The 23,843-nt window shown below is 41.3% G+C and overlaps 1 protein-coding gene across 1 annotated transcript in view; it reads left to right on the plus strand.

The window, feature by feature from the left end:
- The window catches only part of BAIAP3 (BAI1 associated protein 3), a 122,139-nt gene that overhangs the window by 43,181 nt on the left and 55,115 nt on the right, over positions 1-23,843 (plus strand). Inside the window, exons 7-11 of the mRNA XM_018564264.1 lie at positions 7,651-7,864; positions 12,372-12,416; positions 13,394-13,471; positions 21,225-21,327; positions 21,629-21,736. Of these exons, the coding sequence (XP_018419766.1) occupies positions 7,651-7,864; positions 12,372-12,416; positions 13,394-13,471; positions 21,225-21,327; positions 21,629-21,736 (548 nt within the window). The remainder of the gene's footprint in view (positions 1-7,650; positions 7,865-12,371; positions 12,417-13,393; positions 13,472-21,224; positions 21,328-21,628; positions 21,737-23,843) is intronic.

Genomic DNA, 23,843 nt, shown 5'->3' on the forward strand with positions numbered 1-23,843 from the left:
CAATATACTGTATGTTCAGAGGCCTCACTTCATCCTTTTTCCAAAGCCCGTCACATACACATTGATAAGCAAAACGTTAAAACAAAACTCCAGGGAAAATTATTATTAACCCTTGCAGTGGGGCTACCTCCACACTGCAAAGGTTAACTACCCGTTTTGCTCTAGGGAGTAAAAAAACAAAGCTATACTCACCCGATACCCGGAGACGGACGGCTGTGACAGCACTCCCTCCAGCCTCTCTCCTCCTATGCTGATAGTATATCCCTCGGCGTCCTTGTGTTCTAGGCACTCTGTATAGGACGTGATGATTTACGGGACCGTAGACTGCTTCAGTGGAGGGGGAGAGGTGCTCCGGGGACCAGTTTAAGAGCAAGCTGTCTAAAAGGATCAGGTGAGTATAACTTTGTTATTTACCTCCCTAGATCAAAACAAGCACTTAACCCTTGCTGTGCAGGTGTAGCCTCACTGCAAGGGTTAATAATAATTTCCCCTGGAGTTCTCTTTTAGGTGAACACATAAGATTAACTGGGGGCCAATCAGATGTTTAGGGCACATTTTATTTACACTTTGCTGCCCTTGAGTGTTGTGCATGCTGCATTAAGGCAGCCCATTTGTTTTAAATGAGCTGTCAATGCACAAGCATTGTGTGCCACGTGTGTCAGAGCTGCATTGCCTTAGTGCATGGGGTTGTCATTCAAAATGAGAGGCATCTCAACATACCAGTGCACTTAACATGCATGTACTTATAGCCAACATTCCATAGACCTAGCATGGCTCCATACAGCCCCATCGCAAGATGTAGAAAAAAATTGATGTTACAAAAGTGACATCCATTCATGGATCCCCTGCGATCAGAACAGATGGCGCCCATGTGAAAGGAGCCTTAGTGTTTTGCCAGAAGCAAAGAGTGGTGGAGATCCTGTCAAACTGGTGAAGAAAGATTATTATTTTAAGTAATGTACACAAGCTAAAATAGTAAAAACATTTACACTCATGTCCACCCACCCACCTCCTGGAGAATCAGCAATACTCCACAGCCTGCAGACATCACAGTGTGTCACAACTTATAATTAACAATTCACACTGCAGAATGACCAGGTAATTAGTTCTGTAGGCTGAGTGTAAATGCTAAATGAGGGGGAAAATCCTCATGATGTCAATGTGTCAGGCAAAACTGTCTTGTTGATTCTTGGTGTTTAATTATATACAACATGCAAAAATAAAAGTGCACGCTGAGCAGTCGTTCTGCGATACATATGTAATTCAGCAAGACACATAATAGCTACTTAAATCAGATGTGGTTGAAAAAAGAACTAATAAAAATAAACACAAAAGTAATGGTACTAAAACAATGTTTATATGAAAAGATCAGTCCACCTAAAATGGACTTAGCTATAGGTGGAGCCTAATGGGAATAGCCATCTCCAGGTTTCTTGATTCCTTGGATACTCCAACCAAGAGATTCCAAACACCATTCCTGCTCACCTGGGAGTTTTGGGTGTTTCCACTCACCCTTGTTTGTTCCAGCTGTTGAATATTAAATGATTAAAAAAATACAACAAAAAGAAAGGAACCCTCTCATAAAGGCCACAGCAGGTTTACAGGTCTGGGAACCCAAAGCCAGAAATGTTACTGAGAGAGTTCTCTAAATAAGAAATTGATTCAACGCTAGCATCTACCAAAAGCAGAAATATCATTTTTCAGTGGACTGACCCTTTAGATATCAAGTGTAGATTTGCCTCAGTAAACGACTAATCAAGATGTGAACACTGCATAGAACAACCTACATTTTAGAGAGCTCTGTATAAGTATTTATGTCACTGATGATCTCACTCTAAAGGTGCCCATACACTGTACGATTCTCGTACGAGAATCGCGGGAAATCCTGCGATCGTACGAGAATCGTACAGTGTATGGAAGGCGTGCAACCGTTTCTACTGTACGGTCGCACGTCTTTTGTCAAACCAGCATGCTCGAGAACCCGCCGATAATCGTACGATTGTCGGCGGGTTTCTAGCCTGCTCGTTCGATAGCTGTGGAACGGCCGGTGTGCGCACGGTGTGCGTTCTGCATTGCGGTTATCGGAAGCCCACCCCTCAGCGGGGCGGGCTTTCGATGATCGCAAGTACGATCTGCCCGTCCAAGGTGGGCAGATCGTACGAGATTTCAATAAGCATACGACCATCGCAAGACAAAAGTCTTGCGATGGTCGTAAGGTGTATGGGCACCTTAAAACAGCCTTTCTCAACCAGGCTGCCATGGCAGTCTGGTTGGGAAAGGCTGTCTTAAGGTGCCCACACACCTTACGTTAATCGTACGATAATCGCGGGAAATCCCGCGATTGTACTATTATCTTAAGGTGTGTGGAAGCCGTGCGACCTCTACTACTGTAAGGTCACCCGACTTTTAACTTACGGACATGTTCGAAAACCCGCCGAGCATCGTATGATGTTCGGCGGGTCTGTAGCATTTTCGTAAGATAAAAGCCGGACGGGCGGGTGTGCGCATGCACACACAGCCCGTTCGACATTGCGGTCATCGGAAGCCCGCCCCCAGGGGGCGTGGCTTGCGATCATCGCAAGTACGATCTGCCTATGCAAGATAGGCAGATCGTACGTTTTTTTAAGTACCTTACAACCATCGCAAGACAAAAGTCTTGCGATGGTTGTAAGGTGTGTGCCCAGCCTTAGAGTGAAATCATCAGTGATATAAATATGTATACAGAGCTCTAAGAGGAAAAGGTCTCTCTAAAATGTAGGTTGTTCCATGCAGTGTGCCCTCTGGCTTCCTCAGGGTGCCTTGAAATTTTCACACAAAGTCATGCCTCTGATATAAAGAAGGCTTGTGGTGTTAAAGAGGGGGACTCTGATGTGAAGGGAGGCATCTGACGTGAAAGGGGGGCTGTAATCTTAAGTGATAAATATTTTTCTTTGTCACACTCCTTACCGATAAAGTCCCTTGTAGTGGGGGGTGCTCGCAGTAACTGCGGATGGCGCCGCAAATATCAACAATTGTGTAGAGATGTCACCAGCACTCCAAAATCCTTCTTAGGATAACAAAATGTTCATTTATTGAAGTTCCTTGTCATATAAACAAGCACTGACCAAATCTTAAGTGGACTCTGATGTGAAGGGGGAATTCTATTTTGTTGTGCTTTTGCTTGAGGGTCCCAACTTCTTAAAACCCATAACAGACCCATTTCTCGTATAAGAGTTTGGTATGGATGTTGGAGGGACCCCATGTTGTTTATTACATTTATGGTTTTTACACTTTAGACTGGGGTGCCTAGAGAATTTGCATACTTTTAGAGGGTGCCATGACTGAAATAAGGTTGAGAAAAGCTGCTCTAAGGCCCCTTTCATGAGGGTGCCGTCTGTGATCTGTGCATGGATCCCCTGCTGATCAGGGAAAAATGGAACAGATGTCAGTCTTGGTGACATCCTTGTCCATTCAGTTGTTTCCTTCATCTTGCGAACTATATGGAACCATGTTGGGTCTATGGGGAGTCAGAAGTAAATGGACATGTGTCTGTTTACATTAGATTGCTTCCAATTCGTCAATCTGTTCCGATTTTTTGTTTCTGGACCTAGATGGAGTTGGAGGTAATCAGATGAAAACGGATGCACATCCATTTAGATCTAGCTACCCATAGACTAACAGACTTCCAATCGGATCCTCCTGAAAGAATGACAGAGGGACCTGATTGGACAGCCGGTGTGAACGTCGCCTTAGCAGTGCACCAAATTCCAACATGCTAACTTTTCTCAGGGACAGGACCTCTTCAGTAGAAAGCCCTAACTCTGTTACAGCACTGTCCACCTAAAGACTCATCAATATCTCTGCTCCACTCCAATATATGTTTAGCAAGCAGTCATCACATTTCTCCCTCAGGTTCCCCAGTAGGGAGAACACAAAAATGTACATCACATGAATAAAGTTACTCACTTTGCACATGCAAGAAATACTATAAAAACCAAACAAAGTGTGTCATTACATTATCTACTTTCAAGATTAATTAAGCATAAGTCATTATTAGCCAAGCTGTACAGCTAACCTTTTTGATCTTAAATGATGTTACTTTATTACTAATCAAAAGGGCAATCACAATTATGTTATTGCTGCTGATTGCCATACATTTGTGTTCCTGCTATCTGTTGTTGTATGTAATGTGAATATCATGTAACTGAAGTAATTAATGTACCATTAACATGTATACGGTTGGTGGTTATGTTTTTAAAGCTGAACTTAAGGCAAACATAAAAAAACATCTCTGATTCCAGCTATGTAGTATTTAACAATCATTACATGTGTTTAAAATGAAGCTAGTATATGAACCAGAATCTTGCTTCATATTAGCTTTCTCTAATTCCCCACACAGCAGGTCTTAGACAGGGAGGGCCAGCACTGTAAGATGAATTGCAAAGTGTGGTCAATCTAATAATAGGAGCTTGCTGACAGGAGTAAACAGAACAATGTGGTGATGCTTTTTCAATGGCCAGTCAGCAGGTTGGGACAGGTAAAGCTTTATTGGCTAAAGGTGGCCATACACTCTACAACCATCGCAAGACTTTAGTCTTGCGATGGTTGTAAAGGGATTAAAAAAACGTACGATCTGCCTATCTTGGACAGGCAGATCGCACTCTCGATCATCGCAAGCCCGCCCTCCTGAGGGGCGGGCTTCCGATGACCGCAATGCTGAACGGGCAGTGTGCGCGTGCGCACACCGGCCCGTTCAGCATTTGTCTTCCGAGCACCGTTCTAACCAGCCGAGAATCGTACGATTCCCGGCTGGTTTTCAAACATGCTGGTTCGACAGAAGACGTGCGACCGTACAGTAGAAACGGTCGCACGTCTCCGTTCACACTGCTCGATTATCGTACGAAAAACCGATCGCATACGATTATCGTACGATAATCGTGCAGTGTATGGGCACCTTTACTGCACTGGGCAGGGTGACTAAATCATGAGACTGGCTACACAGATTCACAAATCTTTTGACAGGTAAGACAATTCCCACAGATTTAATACAACTGTATTATTTGCTGCTCTATCTGGAGTTCTGTTTTAGGTATCACTTCTCAGTTTTCTTCTTTTTTTTTTTTAAAGAACATATGCTTGGTGAATTTTGGAGATTGCTTGACTCCCTTACTGTTTTCTCTTATGTAACACATTATTGTATGTACAATATTATAATTGAGTTTATATGGGGCACATTAACCTTCTATTCTTTGACATTTGCAGTAAAGAAGAACTCTGGGGAAAAAATTGTTAACTCTTACAGTGGGGCTACCTCCACATTGCAAGGGTTAATTGCTGGTTTTCGTCTAGGTTCAAAAGTATTAAAGTTATACACACCCGGTTTTCGGAGCTGGCCGGCTTCTGCCATCTTCACCTCTGCTCTAGTGGTGGTATATCCCTCGGCATCCTCACGTCCAATACACAGTGTAATGGATGTGATGACTCACGGGTCCTTAGACTGCAGTGGAGGGGGGAGAGGCTGGAAGGACCAGTCTAATAGCAAAATTAAAGAAACTGTAAACCTCCCACAGCTCTGCTCTTTGCGCAGGCTATGTACAGCACAGTGATGAAATCACTGCAATTTTACCAAGGTAATATTTGGGTTTGCAAATGCGTTTGTGCTCACAAAGGGGATCCTTTATGGGTATTGAGAAATATATTTAAATGATAGTTTTTGTGTCCAGTTCAGCTTCACTTCCAGCCAATATTGAATAACAGTATTAAATATAGAAGGGCGAGAACCTCTGTCAGATTTGTATTGCCCATGTTTGGGAGATTTCCATCACTTCTTGTCCACCAGACCCATCAATCAAACTATGACACAGAGCATTTCATCAGGACTACTATAAAAACCTAGGTTCCGACTCAGGGGTGGGCCATGGGCAACTCCGTCCCTTTCAGCTGTTGTGGAACTACAAGTCCCATGAGGCTTTGTAAGACTGACAGTTACAGGAATGACTCTCAGAGGCAGAGGCATCTTGGGATTTGTACTTAAAGCACAGCTGGAGTGCCGGATTTGCCCACCCCTGTTCTAACATTTCTCCACTTTGCTTTGTTGTTTATCTCCTTATTTGAGAGATTGCCATCCCATACTGTCCATGTGACATCCTGTTAATGTGACAACCATGTTATATGTAGACACACAGGGTGTCACCAGTACAGAATGTGAGGGTAATCTCTCTTATTGGGGACACAGATATTGGTAAAAAATGGGTTGTTTTTGTATTTGTTGTAAAATTAATAGATGGGTCCTTTTTCAACCACTTTTTTGTGGCTTGTGTCTAACGGGCAACATATTTCTATTTGAAGGTTTGAAATGGTTTTGGACTATTCAAGTAAATGTATCTCATACAGATAAGTGCACATTAATATAGGGGAATTCCCAATCTTGTTTACATTTTTTTTAGTAAGCGTGGTAAAAATTGGGCCTTTCCCCACTCTGCTAAAAAAGAAAGCACCTCTACTGTCATTTAGCCTGCGATGGTGAGATTTCTCCCTCACATTTGTCCCAGTGACAAGTGACAGGAACACAGCAAGTTAGGGTGTTACCAATAGGGTTGCCACCTTTTCTTCCAGCAAAACCCGGACACTCTAGTGTCGCACAGAAATGTTTTGGGAGAATGAGTTGAGGCTTATTCATATGTAAATAGCGCCACCCATTAATATGTAAATATCACAGTCAAGACTATTTTCAAGGGGGGAGAGTGGGGGGGCAGTAGCCCCTATCTTAATTTTGGTTGCCTCTGTCTGCCTGACCTCTTTTGTCCGGGTTTCAGCTGCCATGAAACCGAGACAAAGTATTCAAAACTCGGACTGTCCAGGTGAATGAGGGGGCTTACACATAAAGTATATGAGAACTGCTCTTCCACTTTCGGGTAAGCATTAAGGTGGACCTAGCATCAGATGTATTTTTATGTTAAGAACATGCAAGCTATGTAAGGTGTTAGTGTGACAGTTGCAGGTATGTATTCCCTCTCGCAGAGATTACAGTAACGCAGTAACGCCAATGAGAATGCTTTCACCTGTTTTTCTCTGCAGTAGGATCAGGATGGAGCCAGAATTGTTCACGCATCATCCAGAGGCAGCATACACACCTTGGACTGGGATGTAGATCCATAGATCAAACAGTCATGTAAATTCTGAGGCCCGTGCAGTTATTGGCTCTGTTCATAATGTCTGGCACAAATCAGCCCCTTGCTGCAGCCTCTCGCCTTGTAATTGTTGCAATGTTGCAGTTTGATCACTGGGGATAGGACACTGAAGAAATGCTTCCTCCTGCCTGCAGCAGACTGACATCATCAAAGCCTAGGCAATGTTTTTTTGCCTGGAACCCAAGGACAGATTTTGAATGATAAAAAGTACAGCTATTTGGAAATTATGCAGTTGCTATATATAGTGAAATGTTAGTAATTTATTCATGCAATCTTGCATGAATGCAGGTCTACTATAATTGGATGTCTTCTGTTGATTTGGGGTTCTCCTTTAACATGTGTACCTTCAGTCAGACCTTCTACATATATTTGCAGAACTGATTTTCGGCATCGGTCAGCAACTATATAGTCTTCATGTAATAAAAAATCTGTCACATTCCACATTTCTTTATATATGCCTGTTTTTTTATAATTGGCATAGGTTTTAGCGACCCATATTGCATGCTGGGAATCATGATTGTGCAAAGCGCAAAAGAAACCGAGGAAAAGAAAGAGAGGAAATTTAGCTTCAGAAAGAAGAAAGACAAAATGGAGAAACGTTCAAGTATAAGGGAAGTGCTGCCAGCAAAGTACATCCAGGTCACCGAGGTCAAGAGCAATACCTTGAATCCAATTTGGAATGAAAACTTCCTTTTGTAAGTGGAGTGACATTCTGCACCTAAAACTTTTTCTGTTTCATGTAACGTGTACATTGAATATGCCATGTTCCCCCAGAGAACCGCTTCCTAAAATAGTATACTGTGAACAAGACCCTCAGACATATTTTTGGCTCAGTGTCAAAAGCAAGTACTTGCTGTATGGTATAAAACATGACAGCACTATATAATGCTGAGTGATTTTAAAGCCCAAGTCTGGGAGGGAGAAAAAAAAAACCCCTTGAGGAGTGTGTGTGTGTGTGTGTGTGTGTGTGTGCCCCCCCCCAGGGGCTGTATTACTTACCTTAACCCCTGTTCCAGCAGGCTCTGCTCTTCTTCCTGATATGGGGTATGATTCCTCCCTCAGCATCATCATGTACAATGCAAGGCTATTAGCCCTTTGTTGTATGTGGAGGAGCAAGGGTTTGACTGTGGCCAAGAGTGGTTTAGAGAGGAGGCTACGGTGGAGTGGTTGCACAGTTGGGGGCAGCCTGCCGGAGCAAGGAATGAAGTTTTACTGCTTATCCCTCCACCCCTAGACGTAACCAGCATTTAACTCTTGAATGGAGAGGAAAAAATTACAAAAAACTATGGTACCCAAAATTACCCATAAGCAACGATTTAAATGCTTTTACAACTCACCAATGTAGAGTTAACAGTGAGTGATGGCCTGAAAATTATTGCTCTCACTCCAACGTCCGTGGCGATATCTAACAAGTGTGGCACAATTGTCGTTTTCGTACATAGGCCACCTGATGCATGCTTGTATATGGGAGTGGGGGGCTTTAATTTTTTTCTACTTCATTGCTATCACAAAGGGGACTAACAAGCCCCCTATGGGATAACATAGAGGAAGTGACAGGTCCTCTTTATGGAGACATCAGGGGCCTATTAGACCACTAATGTCACCTATGGACCCCACTGAAACTGATAAAGCACAGGGCGTGCTTCACCAGCTTCTTCTTTGGCCACAGCAGGTGGAAAAATGACAGCCTGCAACTGGAAGTGACAAAATCCTAGTCACTTCTGGGTTCAGTAAATGGAGATAGCGACTACCATAATAAGTGGAAGCGTGCTGATCTCCCTCCAGCCAAGTCGCCAACACCCTTCTTGCCGGTCCCGGGCCCACACGAGGGACAATGGAGCCGAGGATAGCCGGGAGGTGGTGAGACAGCAGCCTTTTTAGGATCATTCAGGTGATTGGGTGGCTCTACAGCCACCTGAATGCTCGCATGTAAAAGCCAGTTAATGGCTGCAGCAGCTGTGATGTTGTTTTTAACTACTTTAGGACCGTGACGTTTCTATATGTATTGCTGTCCTGAAGTGGTTAAAGATGAGATTCCTTTTATTTTTAGATTTATCTATATTCATCTTAATTCTTTTGAAACCTACAAAACCCTGGTCAATATGGGACTTTCATGCTATCATATACCTAAAAGTGTTTTCCCACCCACAGTGATCAGTGTGTTTTTGGTAGATACTTGATAATTGAAGTATTTATTTCTGTGTGCAAGTACAGAAAAATACCTGCTGATCCTGCCAGAACTGCATTGTTCTTGTAACTTCTTGTGCACTGAACTGGAATCTAAGGTTATCAGCCTTCCCAATTTTGTTCTGTGAACTATTGAACACCTCCCCCATTTGTTTTTATTTGTTATCCTCCGTAGATACAGAACAGAGAGTGAGCGTTGTCACTCTAGGGCAGGAAGAGTGTTACTGGCAGAATCACCAGGTGAAAATAAAAATCAGAAAAAAACTTTCAGAAGTACAGGAACAGAGCTGGGAAATTATAGAAGATCTCTCTATCACAGTATCCAAGGCATTTAAAGGGGAATTATATATTATATTATAAATAATAAAGGCCCATAGCTGCTGGCACCCAGAGTTTTTGCTAGCACGCAGAGCATATTTGCACATTATGGCAGACTTACCTGCCAAAGCGCCCTACAGTGATGGCAGCAGTATCCCTTATTTTTTCCGAGTCTGGCGTCTTCAGCCATCTTGATTGACCAGCACGGGGGTGATGTAACTGTTACCAACAACAGGCAGGGCAGGGGATTGTATATGGACTGCACATACACAACAGTGTACATTAACAATATTGCTGGAAGGCAGGTAAGCCTTTTTTTTGGAGAAGAGATAACAGAGTCTGTTTTGCAATGAAAACCTGCCTGCCAGCAATGTTTTCTAAACTTGAATTCCCTTCCAGTTTAACAAGCGTTGTTCAAATTTGCAGCCCACCATGCTGCACCTCTAAAAATCCATATAAATATCACTTATTTTGGCAGGCTGACTTTTTTTGAATGTCTCCCACTTTTGTTTTACTTGTCAGTGTGTAACTTGAGCCAGGGTTGCCATGGAGATTGGCATTTTAGAGAGCTCTGAACAGCTGCTGGGAAACCAGCTTTGATTTGGTGAACTGTAACAGAGAAACGGTTAATAAAATACAATATTGGGGAGTGACTTTGGCAGGGTTTGAATATACAGTTTGTTGGATAGATGAGGTCACTTGGGACAGAGCTGATTAGGATGGTTCTAAGCCATGCCAGATGGATCACTGGTGTTTAAATCATCTTGTATCTCTTGATAACCTAATATACTTTACAGCAGATACATTGCAATATGCTTATTTTAGCACTTTGCACATTATTTGAAAAGAATGTTGTGGCAAGAATTCCCTGGTGATAGAGAAACAAGTATGGTATAATGGTCCAGCACTTCTTCCTGTTACCAAACTAGTTATTAACAAAAGAAGGACAATATAGCGAATAAATTCTTATCCTCTATTAACTGATAAAGAGGAACTTCACCATCTCCTTCCACAAGTGTGTTTTTTCCCCTCATACTTTTCCACTGATGTTAGGCACAACATACTCACCCTCCCAGCAAGACCAGCACAATGATCCACCTCACTGCTGCCTGGACCCATGTTTAAATCCTTGTTTCTGATGTCATCATCAAGAGCCGGCTGTCTGTTCCCGCTGCATTCAGCAGGTCTTTGATGATTCAATTTCACCCACCACCCTTTGTCCACTCTTTGTAACGTGAAGCATCCTGGGATATGTGACTTACATATTTCCGGAGGTTTCGGAGCACAGGAGATGTAATTCTTGCCTAGACGAGAATGGCAGCCAAGGGGCGGGCGGGCTGATCTGAGAAAAAAAAGGTAAAAAAATTGCAAAAGAGGTTTTTTTGGTTTGGTTTTTTGATGTCTTAAAGTTTAGAGGAAGGGAGGAATGCAATCACACCTAATGCATCTAGTAAGTGAAGGTCCACTTTAAAAATGAACACTTGTCAAAGGGACCTGACTTTTCTTGATAGCTTACTGTTGAAAACAAATAAAAAAAAAAAATCACTAAACCTTCACTGTGGGTGGGTTTGACTCACTAAATTTCCAGTGAAGCAGTTCCATACTAAATGTATTGTGCCTTTTAAGCCCTCGTTCACACCTGAACGTTTTGTAGCGCGTTCTACGCACGCTCTACAAAACGCTCAAAAATTTAAATCCCATTGTATTCAATGGTCTCGTTCCCACCTTGGCGTATTTCCGCCCGTCCCTAACGCGCTACAAATGGCCCAAGCCTGAAAAGGTACATGTACTACTTTGGGCCGTTTTGTTGCGCGTTTCCATTGGGCTACAGCCAAGTAGCCTTCGGAAACGCGCGACAGACGCGCATATGCAATACGCCTAGGTGTGAACGAGACCTTAGTTTTTCATGATTCGGCATGCAGATCCGTGCAAAATGACAACTACCATAGGTTTAGAAGCATGATTATATGCACTGTCCATGGTGCTGATGCTTAAAAACACTGTGGGGATAGCTTTTTGTTCTATTTGTAAATTATATTTCACTTTTCTTAAAACAGTATAGTGGTTTGTTTGTTTTTTAAAAGCCCTCCAGAGGTTTTTGCCATAATGTGGTTGTATAGACAGCATATTAGATATTCGCATATTATGGATGTCTTATGTTATAGGCAATCTACTCCAGTACTGTGCTGTCTGCTCTCCCCTTCTCCGGCACTTCCATTTTCACCTGGTCTTCTTCCGTGTTCAGCATCCCCTTGATAGGCCAGGCCCGTGCACAGGAGTTACTTTAATTTTCAGCACAAAACCTTGCTGAGCTGCGCATGTGCGCAGAAAGAATATGCTGACCGGCAGGTAGGACACAGTCTTTTCTGTCATAATAAAAACCTGCCTGTAAGCAACTTTTAACAAGACTTCCACTTTACTGACGTAGCACACAAACCCCAGGCATGCTGGCTGGTATCCCAATAAGGGACGAGCATGCAACACCATGTCTTCTTCCCAATCACAAAGTTCTAGTGCTGTATGGAAAAAATTACCATGAGAAAATGTACTGTCACTGACTTTTGTTTCCTCTATATTGATCAATTATTGCTGTTTTTCTTGTACTTTTCTTTTATTCAGTTGTTTACAGAAAACAAAAACAAAAAAGTGTTCTTTATTAACTTTGCTAGTATTATCTATATTTTTTTTATTTTATAGTGAGATTGATGATATTTATACTGACCAGCTTCACCTGGATATTTGGTATGTATAATTCTCTATCTCTCTCTTTCTCACAGACCTTTACAGTAATCCTCTTCCACAGTCACAGACTCCAGTAAAGGGCATCAAATCTTCAATGATTTATATCTATTTTTTTTTAAAGTTACACTTTAAATTGGGATTCACATTTAGTTTGCACTTTTAGTATTTGATGTTTTCATATTCTATTAAATCAAGCTTGTGATATTTTTGAATGCATTGTGGTTCGTAGATACCCCAGGGGCTATAAATCCCTCTACATTTCCTGTATGCCCATCTCCTCCTGTTACTGGATTGCAAAGGAGAAGCAGCACAATAATGAGTGCATTCCTGTGCATTCTGTATGCAGGTTCACCGTATGCCATAGAACTATGACTGGCTCAGTTTGGTGATCCTTCTTCTATTGTAAGTTCTGATGGAGTTGCCCGGGCCTTATATCAAGACAGATTCAGATATGTTCTATGTAATGCTTGCATTAAATTACTTTTACTGCAAGCATAGCTGGATTAAGCTCTGTTTTTCATAGTTTCATAGTTACATGAAAAATTGAAATTACACATGAGGTTGAAAAAAGACACATGTCCATCGAGTTCAACCTGCATAGATATGGAGAGAAACAAAAAAAACAAAAAGAGAAGAAAAGCCTAAACAGAACGCTATGCCCATAATTACCCCCTGTTGATCCAGAGGAAGGCAAAAAAAACCCTATAAAGCTTGGTTCAATTTGCTCCAACAGGGGGGAAAATTCCTTCCTGATCCCATAAGTCAATCGGAACAGCAGCCCTATTTATAAAAAGTGTGCTAAAGGAAAATGTCTTGGCTTCCATTTCTAATGTTCATAGTCTAATTTAGAAAATAAATCATGGCTGTAATCATGTTTGATTGCAATAAGCAACAAGAAATGTATGCTTTAGCACACTTTTCATACTTTACACAGTAAGTGGCATGTATCTGTTCTCTTAATGCATATTTTATTTCAGGGATCATGATGACGATGTGTCTGTGGCAGAGGCTTGCAAAAAGCTGAATGAAGTTAGTGGTTTTAAAGGTATGGGCAGGTAAGATATTCAATTCACTTACCTAACATATTGTGTGGTAACTAATTCTCATATTTAGTTAAACATTACCAGTAAAATAGTCACATTTTCTGATGTATGCGGTAAAAAATAATATATCGGCTAAACAGTCACCTACTGTTCTGTGCCTACAGATGAATCTGTTCTGTGCCTGCAGATGAAGCTTGCCATATCTGGAGAAATATCCATAGCACTGCATACAAAAACAGGTGTATAACCTTATGCCCCCATTTGATAATTAATTGGTGTTCTTATAATCTAAAACACTATGGCTTGCATTCAGCACACTCAAAACGTATTTATTAAAGTATATCTCTAGCTCAAACTTTATTTACCTTTAGATAGAAGGAGGTGTAATAAAAACACCTGCTAGGATTTTTTTTGTTTTGCTGCCCTAGAGATTTTCCTTGACTTCCTGTCCTGGATGCACATTGGGCATTAAGAGAAAATCTATCACAAATCAGGGTAAATCCTTTCTCAGATGTCAGCAGAATGGGTGTTTCTTTTGATGATTTCCTCTTTCCTTCAGTTTCAGTAACAGACAAACAATCTTGGATTTTCCATCATTTAGTGTCGTGGTGACAGTGTCACTAGGGCAAATAGGTTAAATCTCCTCTCGGCGTTACAGACAGCAATGAAAACTCTCCTTAGCAGATAGTTAATTAAATGTTATTGTTTACAGGCTTTTACTGTGACAAAATGACCGCTTACAGTGACAGTTTTACAGAAGAAATTGATTTTAAAAAGGTGCTTGATATATATAATGCACACGCATTTAATTCATGCAGCAATGCCTTTAATGAACCAAAAATAAATGTTAGATTGTTTAAAAAAACAATTAGCTTAGTCTAATGTGTTAAATTCTCGTACAAATAGTAAGATTTGTACAGTTGAATTCCTGGCTATACCTACCTTCTGCCATCACATGGGATTTCACTCTTGCCTGTGGCTTTTTATTTTCACATTCCAGAGAACCTCCCTACTTCCTTATTACAGGTTTCCTCTAACACAAACCTGTGCAACAAAGCAACAGGTTTGCTTTAATCCTCTCGCCCCAAGCACAAACTACACTTTCCTTTACTCTCCTGCCATTCTATACAGTACCAGGAGCTATAGGAAATGCCCAGTACATCCAGGTATAGAGTAGCATGTTACAGGGCAAATTAACACGGTGCTTGATGTTCCTGTGTTAGCTACAGTTCCAACAACTCGTATCTTACATTGGATTTTTCTTTGTTCCTGGACAGTCTGAATGGAGCAGCAGGGTGGGGGTTGAATGGAAGGCTTCTGAGGGGGCTACTATAAAGTAAACCTGTTTTACTCTGTTAAGTAAAGCACAGGATCACTTTAAGGAAAATGCAATAATGGGAGAAGGGGGAAACCTGCTTAGCTTTGTAACAGATATAGTATTATTATTATTATTATACAGGATTTATATACCGCCAACAGTTTGCGCAGCGCTTTACAATATACGGAAGACATTACAGTTACAATACAATTCAATACAAGATGGTAAGGATGGTCCTGCCCTTGAGGGCTTATTTATCAGATTCCAGCAAACCTATACAGATTTACAACCCCAGCACTGTGTGAAAATAGAAGGGTCCAATGTTCAGATAAGATTGTACATAAAGTCTAGCTGGACAGTCTCAGAGATAGGCTTCTTTATCTACAAGCCCAATGAGATCATTTTTCAGGCCCCTTGTCATTAGACATAGGGAAAATCTTATCTCAAGTGTTGCCTTGTAGGTGTGACATGAGACAATGATCAAATTTCTCCTCATGGCCTGTAGCAAAACGAGTTAGATGAGGGCTTACAATCTAAAAGTATGTATGCACTTGTTTTTAGGGTAGTGTTGGATTGTAGATTTCATCTAGTTTGGGGTGGGCTATGACCACCTTGAGAGTCTCAATGAAGACCTGCCCTCCTGTTTCTAAGCCATGCCTCTATCCTTCAAGCATTAAATGCCAGAGCCTCAGCTGTCCACTAAGGTCTGGTATTTGACTGTTAAATGGCATGGGTAAGGGTTTAGCATCATTAGGGGTGGGGTTCAACATTGCTTAATAAAGCGATCACCTAAAGAAAATGTTTCCTGAATGTAATGTGGAGGCATGTCATTCTAATTCTGCAAGTTCTAGTTTCCTCACACATGCTGACATTCTTCCATTACCATATTTGGGTTGATTTACTAATGGTAAATAGGCTGTTCACTATGCAAGATTTTCCATTGGCTTAGTGAATATGATGACACTTCACTTTGGAAAGAAAACCCAGTCATGCAAAGAAAATAACAAAACTGTAGTTTTGCTTGCACATAATTAGATGATGGAAGTCAGCAGAGCTTTACCTTATTCACTGAGCTAAGGGAAAATTAACTTGAAAAGTTATCACTGGACAGAACAAGAATGCACATAAGGACTTCTGACTACTCTCACTTTCTTCTTGCATATTCTTTATTCTGGGCCAGTGTCTCAAATAAAATGAAGCTGGGGGAAGCAACACAGGCAAGCAACTAGCTTCAGAATTAGGTCAGCAATGGAAGTCCTCATATTTCTCTTGGGAAATATTTAGTTTAATGATTAGGTGGCATGTCTTCCAAAAATAATGTTGCTTCTTTTGTGTGCAATTTAAATGTGATACAACTGCTACCAGAAATTACTGCTTTTGTTCTTGCCTTCAGCCAGTTGTAGAAAAATCCAAATCACTCTTGTACATTATAATCCAAGTGTATTTAACCTCTTGCCGTCCGCCCGTAGTAAAAAAACGGACGGACGGCACTGCTGCATTTGCGGGTTGCCGTCTCCAGACGGCAATTTTTTTCTGCTCGAGCGCGCCCCCTAGCGGGCACGCACGGGCAGAAAAGACCCGACCATTAAACACACCCGTTACCGGGTGTTTCACATATAGGCGATCAGCGAGTCCATAGCCCGCCAATCGCCTATATGTGCTCGTTCGCGTCCGCCCCGCCCCCCCGACCCCTCACCTTGAATCCCGGGATCCGCTGCCCCATCTTGAATCCCGGGACCGGCTCGGAGGGCGTCATGAGGAGGAGGACGGGAGATCAGCTCCTTGCTGATCTCCGTCCGGGCTGTGAATGCAGAAGTGATGTGTATTACATCACTTCCGCATTCACCTGTCAGTCATCTGGCTGCTATAGCCAGAGAGAAGAAGCTGATAAAGCAGATCTCTGCTTCATCAGCTTCTTTTGGGGTCCACAGATGACATTAGGGGTCCTAGAGACTAACTGATGAGCGGTAACAGCTTTTAAAGCGTCGCCTATGGCCAATTTTGGGTATTATCGTTTTGTGAGGTTTCGCGCGCGCACGCAATTTTAAGGCTTGACATGTTTGGTGTCTTTTTACCCGACGTGACCCCGTCTTTTATATTTTACCAAAAAATTGGGTAATAATAAATGTTTTATCATTTAATATAGGGGAAACTGTTTGTTTTTTTTTTAAATTCGGTAATTTTTCCTTAATATAGTAAAAAAATAAAAACCCCAGTGGTGAATAAATACCACCAAAAGAAAGCTCTATCTGTCCCCAAAAAAGGGTATAAAATTCATTTCAGTACAGCGCTGCATGACGGAATAAATGTCAGTCAAAGTACCGCAGCGCTGAATACTGAAAAATGGCCTGGATGGGAAGGGGGTTTAACACCGTGGATGTCAACTGGTTAATACATGGCACCTTAAAAGCAAAGAGGAAAGTGCTAATTTTTTTAAACATTTTGGGTTATATTTATACCATTTTGCTCATCTACGCAAAGATGCTGATTAACATATAACGTGCCATTCATTAATACCAGCCAAACCCAGTTATGCAACCTTGTGGACCTTTAAACATCTATGAATTTCCAGAAGACACTCTTATCTCTTACCTATAGCAAGCTGGCTGGGTATGGGACAACCTAGAGTTTCCCATGCCAAATATCATAAATAAATGGCACTTTAAACACATTCACTCATATCTAATGCTTAACACTCTATCGAGAGGAACTGAGGGGAGCAAGATCATAACCACTGTCAGACCTAACACCTGACTAAAGCCATGTTCACATTCCTTAACATGCCTAAAATAAATGTGAAGAAATGTGTAAATATGAAATGTTAGTTTGGTGACACTGAGTTGACACTGGTTAATTCTTGCAAAATGTTCTGGTTTTATACAAATGCACAAATACCAAGCTAATGCTTCAATTAGAAGACACACCAAATTATGTCGTTAATAAATGTTCCAACTTTCTTTTTATGTATGAGATTTTACAGACAATGTCGGCAAGGTGTTCATGGTAGCTCTAGCAATTAGTGGAAAAGCAATTAAAGGAAATATTGCAGTTTCAGTCTAACCTAGCCATTTTGCAGTCTGTTCCTTTTTGGACCTGTGTGTGACTTGTAATTTCGCATCCTTTAGGTCAGACTGAGAAACACATTCTTGGAGAAAAAAAAGATCAAATGGCTTTCTATGACATTAATTAGCTTATCAATTGTTCTGCGGGTTTTAGAGTCATGCAACCATCTTAGATTAGTGCGGTGACATTGCCCAGGATGGGTTTTGCAAACATAAAGAATGTTTGCTTATGCCCAAATTCTGTAAATATTTAGTATGTCTATCTAAACAGCAGAATATAGACTCCAGTAATCGGAAAACATTGGTGCATGGCATTTTGAAGTTGCCTGTATGAGTATGGTGCAACCACACTGTGACACTTCTGACAGCCATAACCTTACTGGACCATCTTTCTGTACCACCCTGCATGTTGTTATGAATTGTGCACTATGCACTAACAGCCACCATATTTATAGATACTAAACGTGCCATTGTATGTAAGACTTTAATAATGGCCAATATATGCAAGGAATTAATGTTATAATGATGTCAGGGAATTTGCCTAAAGGGGTTCTAAACCCTCCAGTTTTGCTTATATCTACTGCTAGCATGCAGTAGATATAGGCAAGAAGTGTAAAAAAAAAAAGGTTTAAAATCATTTTAAACTTACCTCGTTATCGCCGCTCGCTCCCGCGCTGAGAATCAAGAACTGCTCGTACGGCCGCAAAGAATCTTGGGGCGGGCGCATGCGCAGTTCCGATTCTCGGCCGGGAAACGAGCAGAGACGCAAGGTAAGTCTATGGACGCGTGCACCCGCCAGCAGACACCGCTGGATCGGAGAGACAGAGCAGTCAGCGCTGGATCGGAGTGACGTCACACCGCTGGAGGGACAGATGAAAACATGGGGAAAGAAGAGGAAGATTGGAAAAAGAGACATCATTTAAGGTAAGTGCTAACATTTACATGGGGGGGAGGGAAAAAATGTTTTGCCTTTAATGTCACTTTAATAGATACTTTGAAATATCCTTCTTCTGTTGGTTGCCTGCCAAACCTGACGGGTCATTTTTTGTATTTTCTGTATTGTGTATGTGTATGTGGGTGCATTGGTCAATGAAGACTGGTGTGCAAAAGGATCAACCTAAAATTATACTCCGGGTAGTGTCATTACAAGAAATAATTCTTCCAGTGGCTGCTATGTCTTAGAGTAGCTGCCTGTGCTAATGCAGCCCATGGTTAGTAACCTTGACTGCACATGGGAAGAGCAGTGACTTTAGTATCTAGTAGACATGTCCTAAGACTGATAGGCTGCAGGAATGATACTGGATAGTGGTGAATCTACAATATGTGCTGCGGATACATTTCCTTTATTGTCTGAGTGACTGAATTTAAAGTGTAGGAAATCTGAAAAAAAGTCAACAAAAAAAACTGACTGAGATTCCAACCTTTCCCCACTCTATCCAAAAAAGTTTTGTCTGGGGTATGACTTGAAGAAATGGACTGTGTTATTTTTAGTCAATGTTTTTGACTTGACAGTAGAACCAGTCATGTAGGTCATTGGGGAATGAAAATACCCTACACCGGGCACTGAGATGGTTTTTCAGCCTGTCCTGTTGTAATGCAGTGTGTCTGCCAGGTGTGAATGGTATGATGTGAACAAGGAAGCTGAGCCCCAATATGTAGCACTAACCTGGCCTGCTGGAACCATTGGCAGCAGCATACATAGGACAAAAATATCTGTAAATAGATATCTTGGTGAACCACTCTACTAAGCTTGCATTGCTGGTTCTGGTCACAGATCAAATCCAAATTGGGGTGATGTAAATTAAGGCTAGTGCTATATGTATAATAATGAGACAAAAGCATATAAGGATCTGTATCAGCAGTTGTGGGAGAATGAACCCCTTAAAACTGCCAATTTGCACTTAGGTAGAGTTAAAATAGATGTTAAAAAAATAACAATTACCGGTATATGTTTAGCAATAATCCAGACTGAAATGGACAATGGACTTTTTCCTGCTGCATGAATTTCTGGTGTATAGATAACCTGATTGTTTTCTCTGCTGGATTGTATGATTTAAATTAGATTTGAAAGTCATAATAGCCTAGCAATGACTTCCTGAATAACTCTGGGATTTAGGGACAAACAAAACCTAATCATCAAACAAATAGGATGCAGTGTCAAAGCAGACAGTCTTGTCACCAGTGCCAAGACTTAAGAATGCAGCAGAAAGAGGTCACATCCCTGGAACTAAGCAAGCCTCAGCACTACAAGCAACATGGGAAATATGAGCATTGTGCCACTTAAACTCAAAAACAAGTAGTCTTAAAGGTAAATTACATACAAAACACAGATTTCATATAGAAAACTCATACATACAGTATAGACATTATTTAAAGCAAACCTTCCATTATACTGTGCCTCACCAACCAAACTACATTTAAAAAAAACAGGCTAGATCTAGAGATGATCACATCCTCACCTTTTCCATAGCACCATAGCATTGCTACAGGCATCCTGGGTGCCTGTAGAACCTAGGTGTCCACAATCTGAAAATTATGACTTTTACTAAATGTAATTGTTGTGGCTCATCACAGAATGCTATGTTACCCGTTGCTCTGCTTGAATTTATTGAGTTGAAACTTACTGGCTACATTTCCAAAGGTCTGATATATATATCAGAGAGAGAGGTTCACTCTCGAAAGCTTGTCTTGTATATATTTTGTTAGTCCAATTCATGTTTTGTTTTTTTTGTGGGGAAGTTTTTGACTGTATAAAAGTAAAGTTATAAGGTGCTGGAAAGAGAAAGAGGCTTGAAGTGTAAAGAAAGAACTGTATTCGATGTGAAATGAAGAATGCATAGCTACGGGGGAATAGAAAAGATGAAGGAAGGAACAGTTGTAAATCAGTTGTAGTACATCAGTGGTTATTAAGAGGCGTAAGAGTTAGTGTAGCCACCTTCCAGGTAGTGGCTTTGAAACAGGGGTCCCAGTGGCCACAGCTGAAATTCCTGTACTGGGGGTCCCAAGCTGTAACCAAGAAAGGAAGAGGGGGCAGCATGTAGATGCAAGACATAAGGAACCCCCACATTTTGCAGTGAAACCAATACACTTGCAGCTATGCCACTGCTTCCAGGAGATACAAATCTATTTAATTTCCACTAAGCAAGTTTACCTGAGCAGATTTAGAATTAATTCAGAAGGTCAGAAGCTCTTATATGTAGGCCAGGTTGTGTTTTAGGTTTGTTGAATTACCTTATAGTATTAAAATAAATTGATGGTTTGTACGTATTTACTGAAGCCATTAACTTGGAACTGTAGAGGTTCAGATCCATTGTGTGCCTTAGCTTCTCCAATGTGTAATAAAGGGATTAGAGCAAAAGCTTACCCTATTGAGATCTTTACTTAGGTACTTCAAGCAGATAGTGAAATCAGCGAGAGCAAACGGAACAGCTAGCTCTGCAGAGGACAATGCGGATGACTTTTTAGGATGCCTTAACATCGCCATTAATGTAAGTAAACAGGAAAGAATGCATTACCGCTGCTTGAGAGCTGCTCGTAATATAAGTAGCATGACTCAATATCAGAAATTTATATTTGTGTGTACGCTTGAGTAGAATTTTAAAACTATTTCTACAACAGACCATTACTGCTTTATAGATTATAAAGACATATTGGAGTTTACGTGGGCAGCAAAAGTTTTACATTGATAGGGGTTAGTTTCAAACTGTTGAAAGTTTTTACTGCCTGTGAGGATAAAAAAAAATGTATACTTACTGTATATTTATTTAAATTATTTTTCTTTCCATGAAGGAGATTCCTGTTGGAGGACTGGACAAATGGTTCAAACTAGAACCACGAACAAGTTCTTCAAAAGTTCAAGGCGATTGTCATCTTGTTATAAAACTAATCACAAACCAGGTACAATCATTGCACCAGCTTAAAAGCAGAAATATTTAATATGTTAATCTTTTAAAGACTATGCTTGTCTTTTAAATGAAAAGGCATCATTACTTTGTACAAATTATCTTTATTTATATAGTCTGGGCTAAAAAAAAATCACTGTAAAATATATTTGTTCTATTTTAGCCAGTAAATATGAAACATTGCATATTATTCAGCCTTCTGTCCTTCCAGCTGGTAATACTATAGTCTTTGTTTTACATGGTATGTATTGTGTCATTCTAAGCAATGCTGAAAAAGTCCATTGTTTAAATAAATAAATTAACAGCTTAAAAACTTAAAATAAAAAATGATGCACAAAACCATCATTAGGTTAATTTCACAAAGATCCTAAATATAGAAGAGGGAAATATAATATTGATGGAAGATGAAAACTGATGTCACAAAAACACTAAGTGGTTGGTAAAGTCCACCCAATTTACTTATAACACTGTCTTAAAGCTACCCAAACACAGAGTGATCTAACTTATACGTAAAAACAAATCATCAGGCAGTTATATGATGCCCCCTGTCTACCATAATTTGCAAGCACCATTTAATGCATCTTAGGCACTCTCCCTTTACTGCCTAATCTTTGAGGCATTGTCACTTCCGTATCATAGAGATAAGAAGCTAAACAGCTGAAACTGTCCGTCCATGTCCCTTGCAAGATACACTATATTGCCAAAAGTATTTGGGACGCCCGCCTGCCTTACCTGCCTTTACATGAAATATAATAGCAACCCAGTCTTAGTCCGTAGGGTTCAATTTTGAGTTGGCCCACCCTTTGCAGCTATGACAGCTTCAACTCTTCTGGGAAGGCGTCCACAAGGTTTAGGAGTGTGTCTATGGGAATGTTTGACCTTTCATCCAGAAGTGCATTTGTGAGGCCAGGTACTGATGTTGGACGAGAAGGCCGGGCTCGCAAACTCCGCTCTAATTCATCCCCAAGGTGTTCTTTCGGGTTGAGGTCAGGACTCTGTGCAGTCCAGTCATGTTCCTCCACCCCAAGCTCACTCATCCATGTCTTTATGGACCTTTCTTTGTGCACTGGTGCGCATTCATGTTGGGACAGCAAGGGGCCATCCCAAAACTGTTCCCACAAAGTTGGAAGCATGACATTGTCCATGTCTTGGTATGCTGATGCCTAAGAGTTTTCTTCACTGGAACTAAGGGGCCAAGCCCAACCCCTGAATAACAACCCCACACCATAATCCCCTTTTCACCAAATGTTACACTTGGCACAATGCAGTCAGGCAAGTACCGTTCTCATGGCAACCGCCAAACCCAGACACATCCATCGGATTGCCAGACAGAGAAGCGTGATTCGTCACTCCAGAGAACACTTCTCTACAGTTCAGTGGCGGCGTGCTTTACACCACAGCATCTGATGCTTTGCATTGCACTTGGGGATGTAAGGCTTGGATACAGCTGCTCAGCCATGGAAATCATTCCATGAAGCTCTCTACACACTATTGTTGTGCCAATCTGAAGGCCACACGAAGTTTGGAGGTCTGTAGCTATTGACTCTACAGAAAGTTGGCAACTTCTGCGCACTGTGCACTTCAGCATGCGCTGACCCCGCTCTGCCATTTTATGTGGCCTACCACTTTGTGGCTGAGTTGCTGTTTTTTCCCAGTTGCTTTCACTTTGTTATAATACTACAAACAGTAGACCGTGGAATATTTAGTAGCAAGGAAATTTCACGGAACACCTAAGTCCAATGATTTGGAAGGGTGTCCCAATACTTTTGGCAATATAGTGTATGTTGAGGCTTTTTTCCAAAAAAGGCAAGCAGGAGGCAATGGACTTAGTCACCAGTATTGCTGATAGACTCCCTGCAGATTATCTATTCCCCATTAGGTACAGATTCCTCTCCACAAAAGACAGATAAAGGCATGTGAAATAAAAAAATATTAAACTAAGTGGTCTATTCACGAAGCTGCCGAAGGATCTGGCCGTAGCTTGGGCCGATCCTTGGGCTAGCTTCGGCCCCAGGACCCCTTCGGTTCAGTAGAACCGAGGGGGTGCTGTAGGCGCTATTCACAATAGCCCGTACAGCTCCCGATCATTGCCGAGCGGCTCG

The sequence above is a fragment of the Nanorana parkeri genome, unplaced genomic scaffold (assembly GCF_000935625.1).
Source record: "Nanorana parkeri isolate BGI_ZX_2015 unplaced genomic scaffold, ASM93562v1 scaffold3, whole genome shotgun sequence".
Taxonomy (NCBI): domain Eukaryota; kingdom Metazoa; phylum Chordata; class Amphibia; order Anura; family Dicroglossidae; genus Nanorana; species Nanorana parkeri.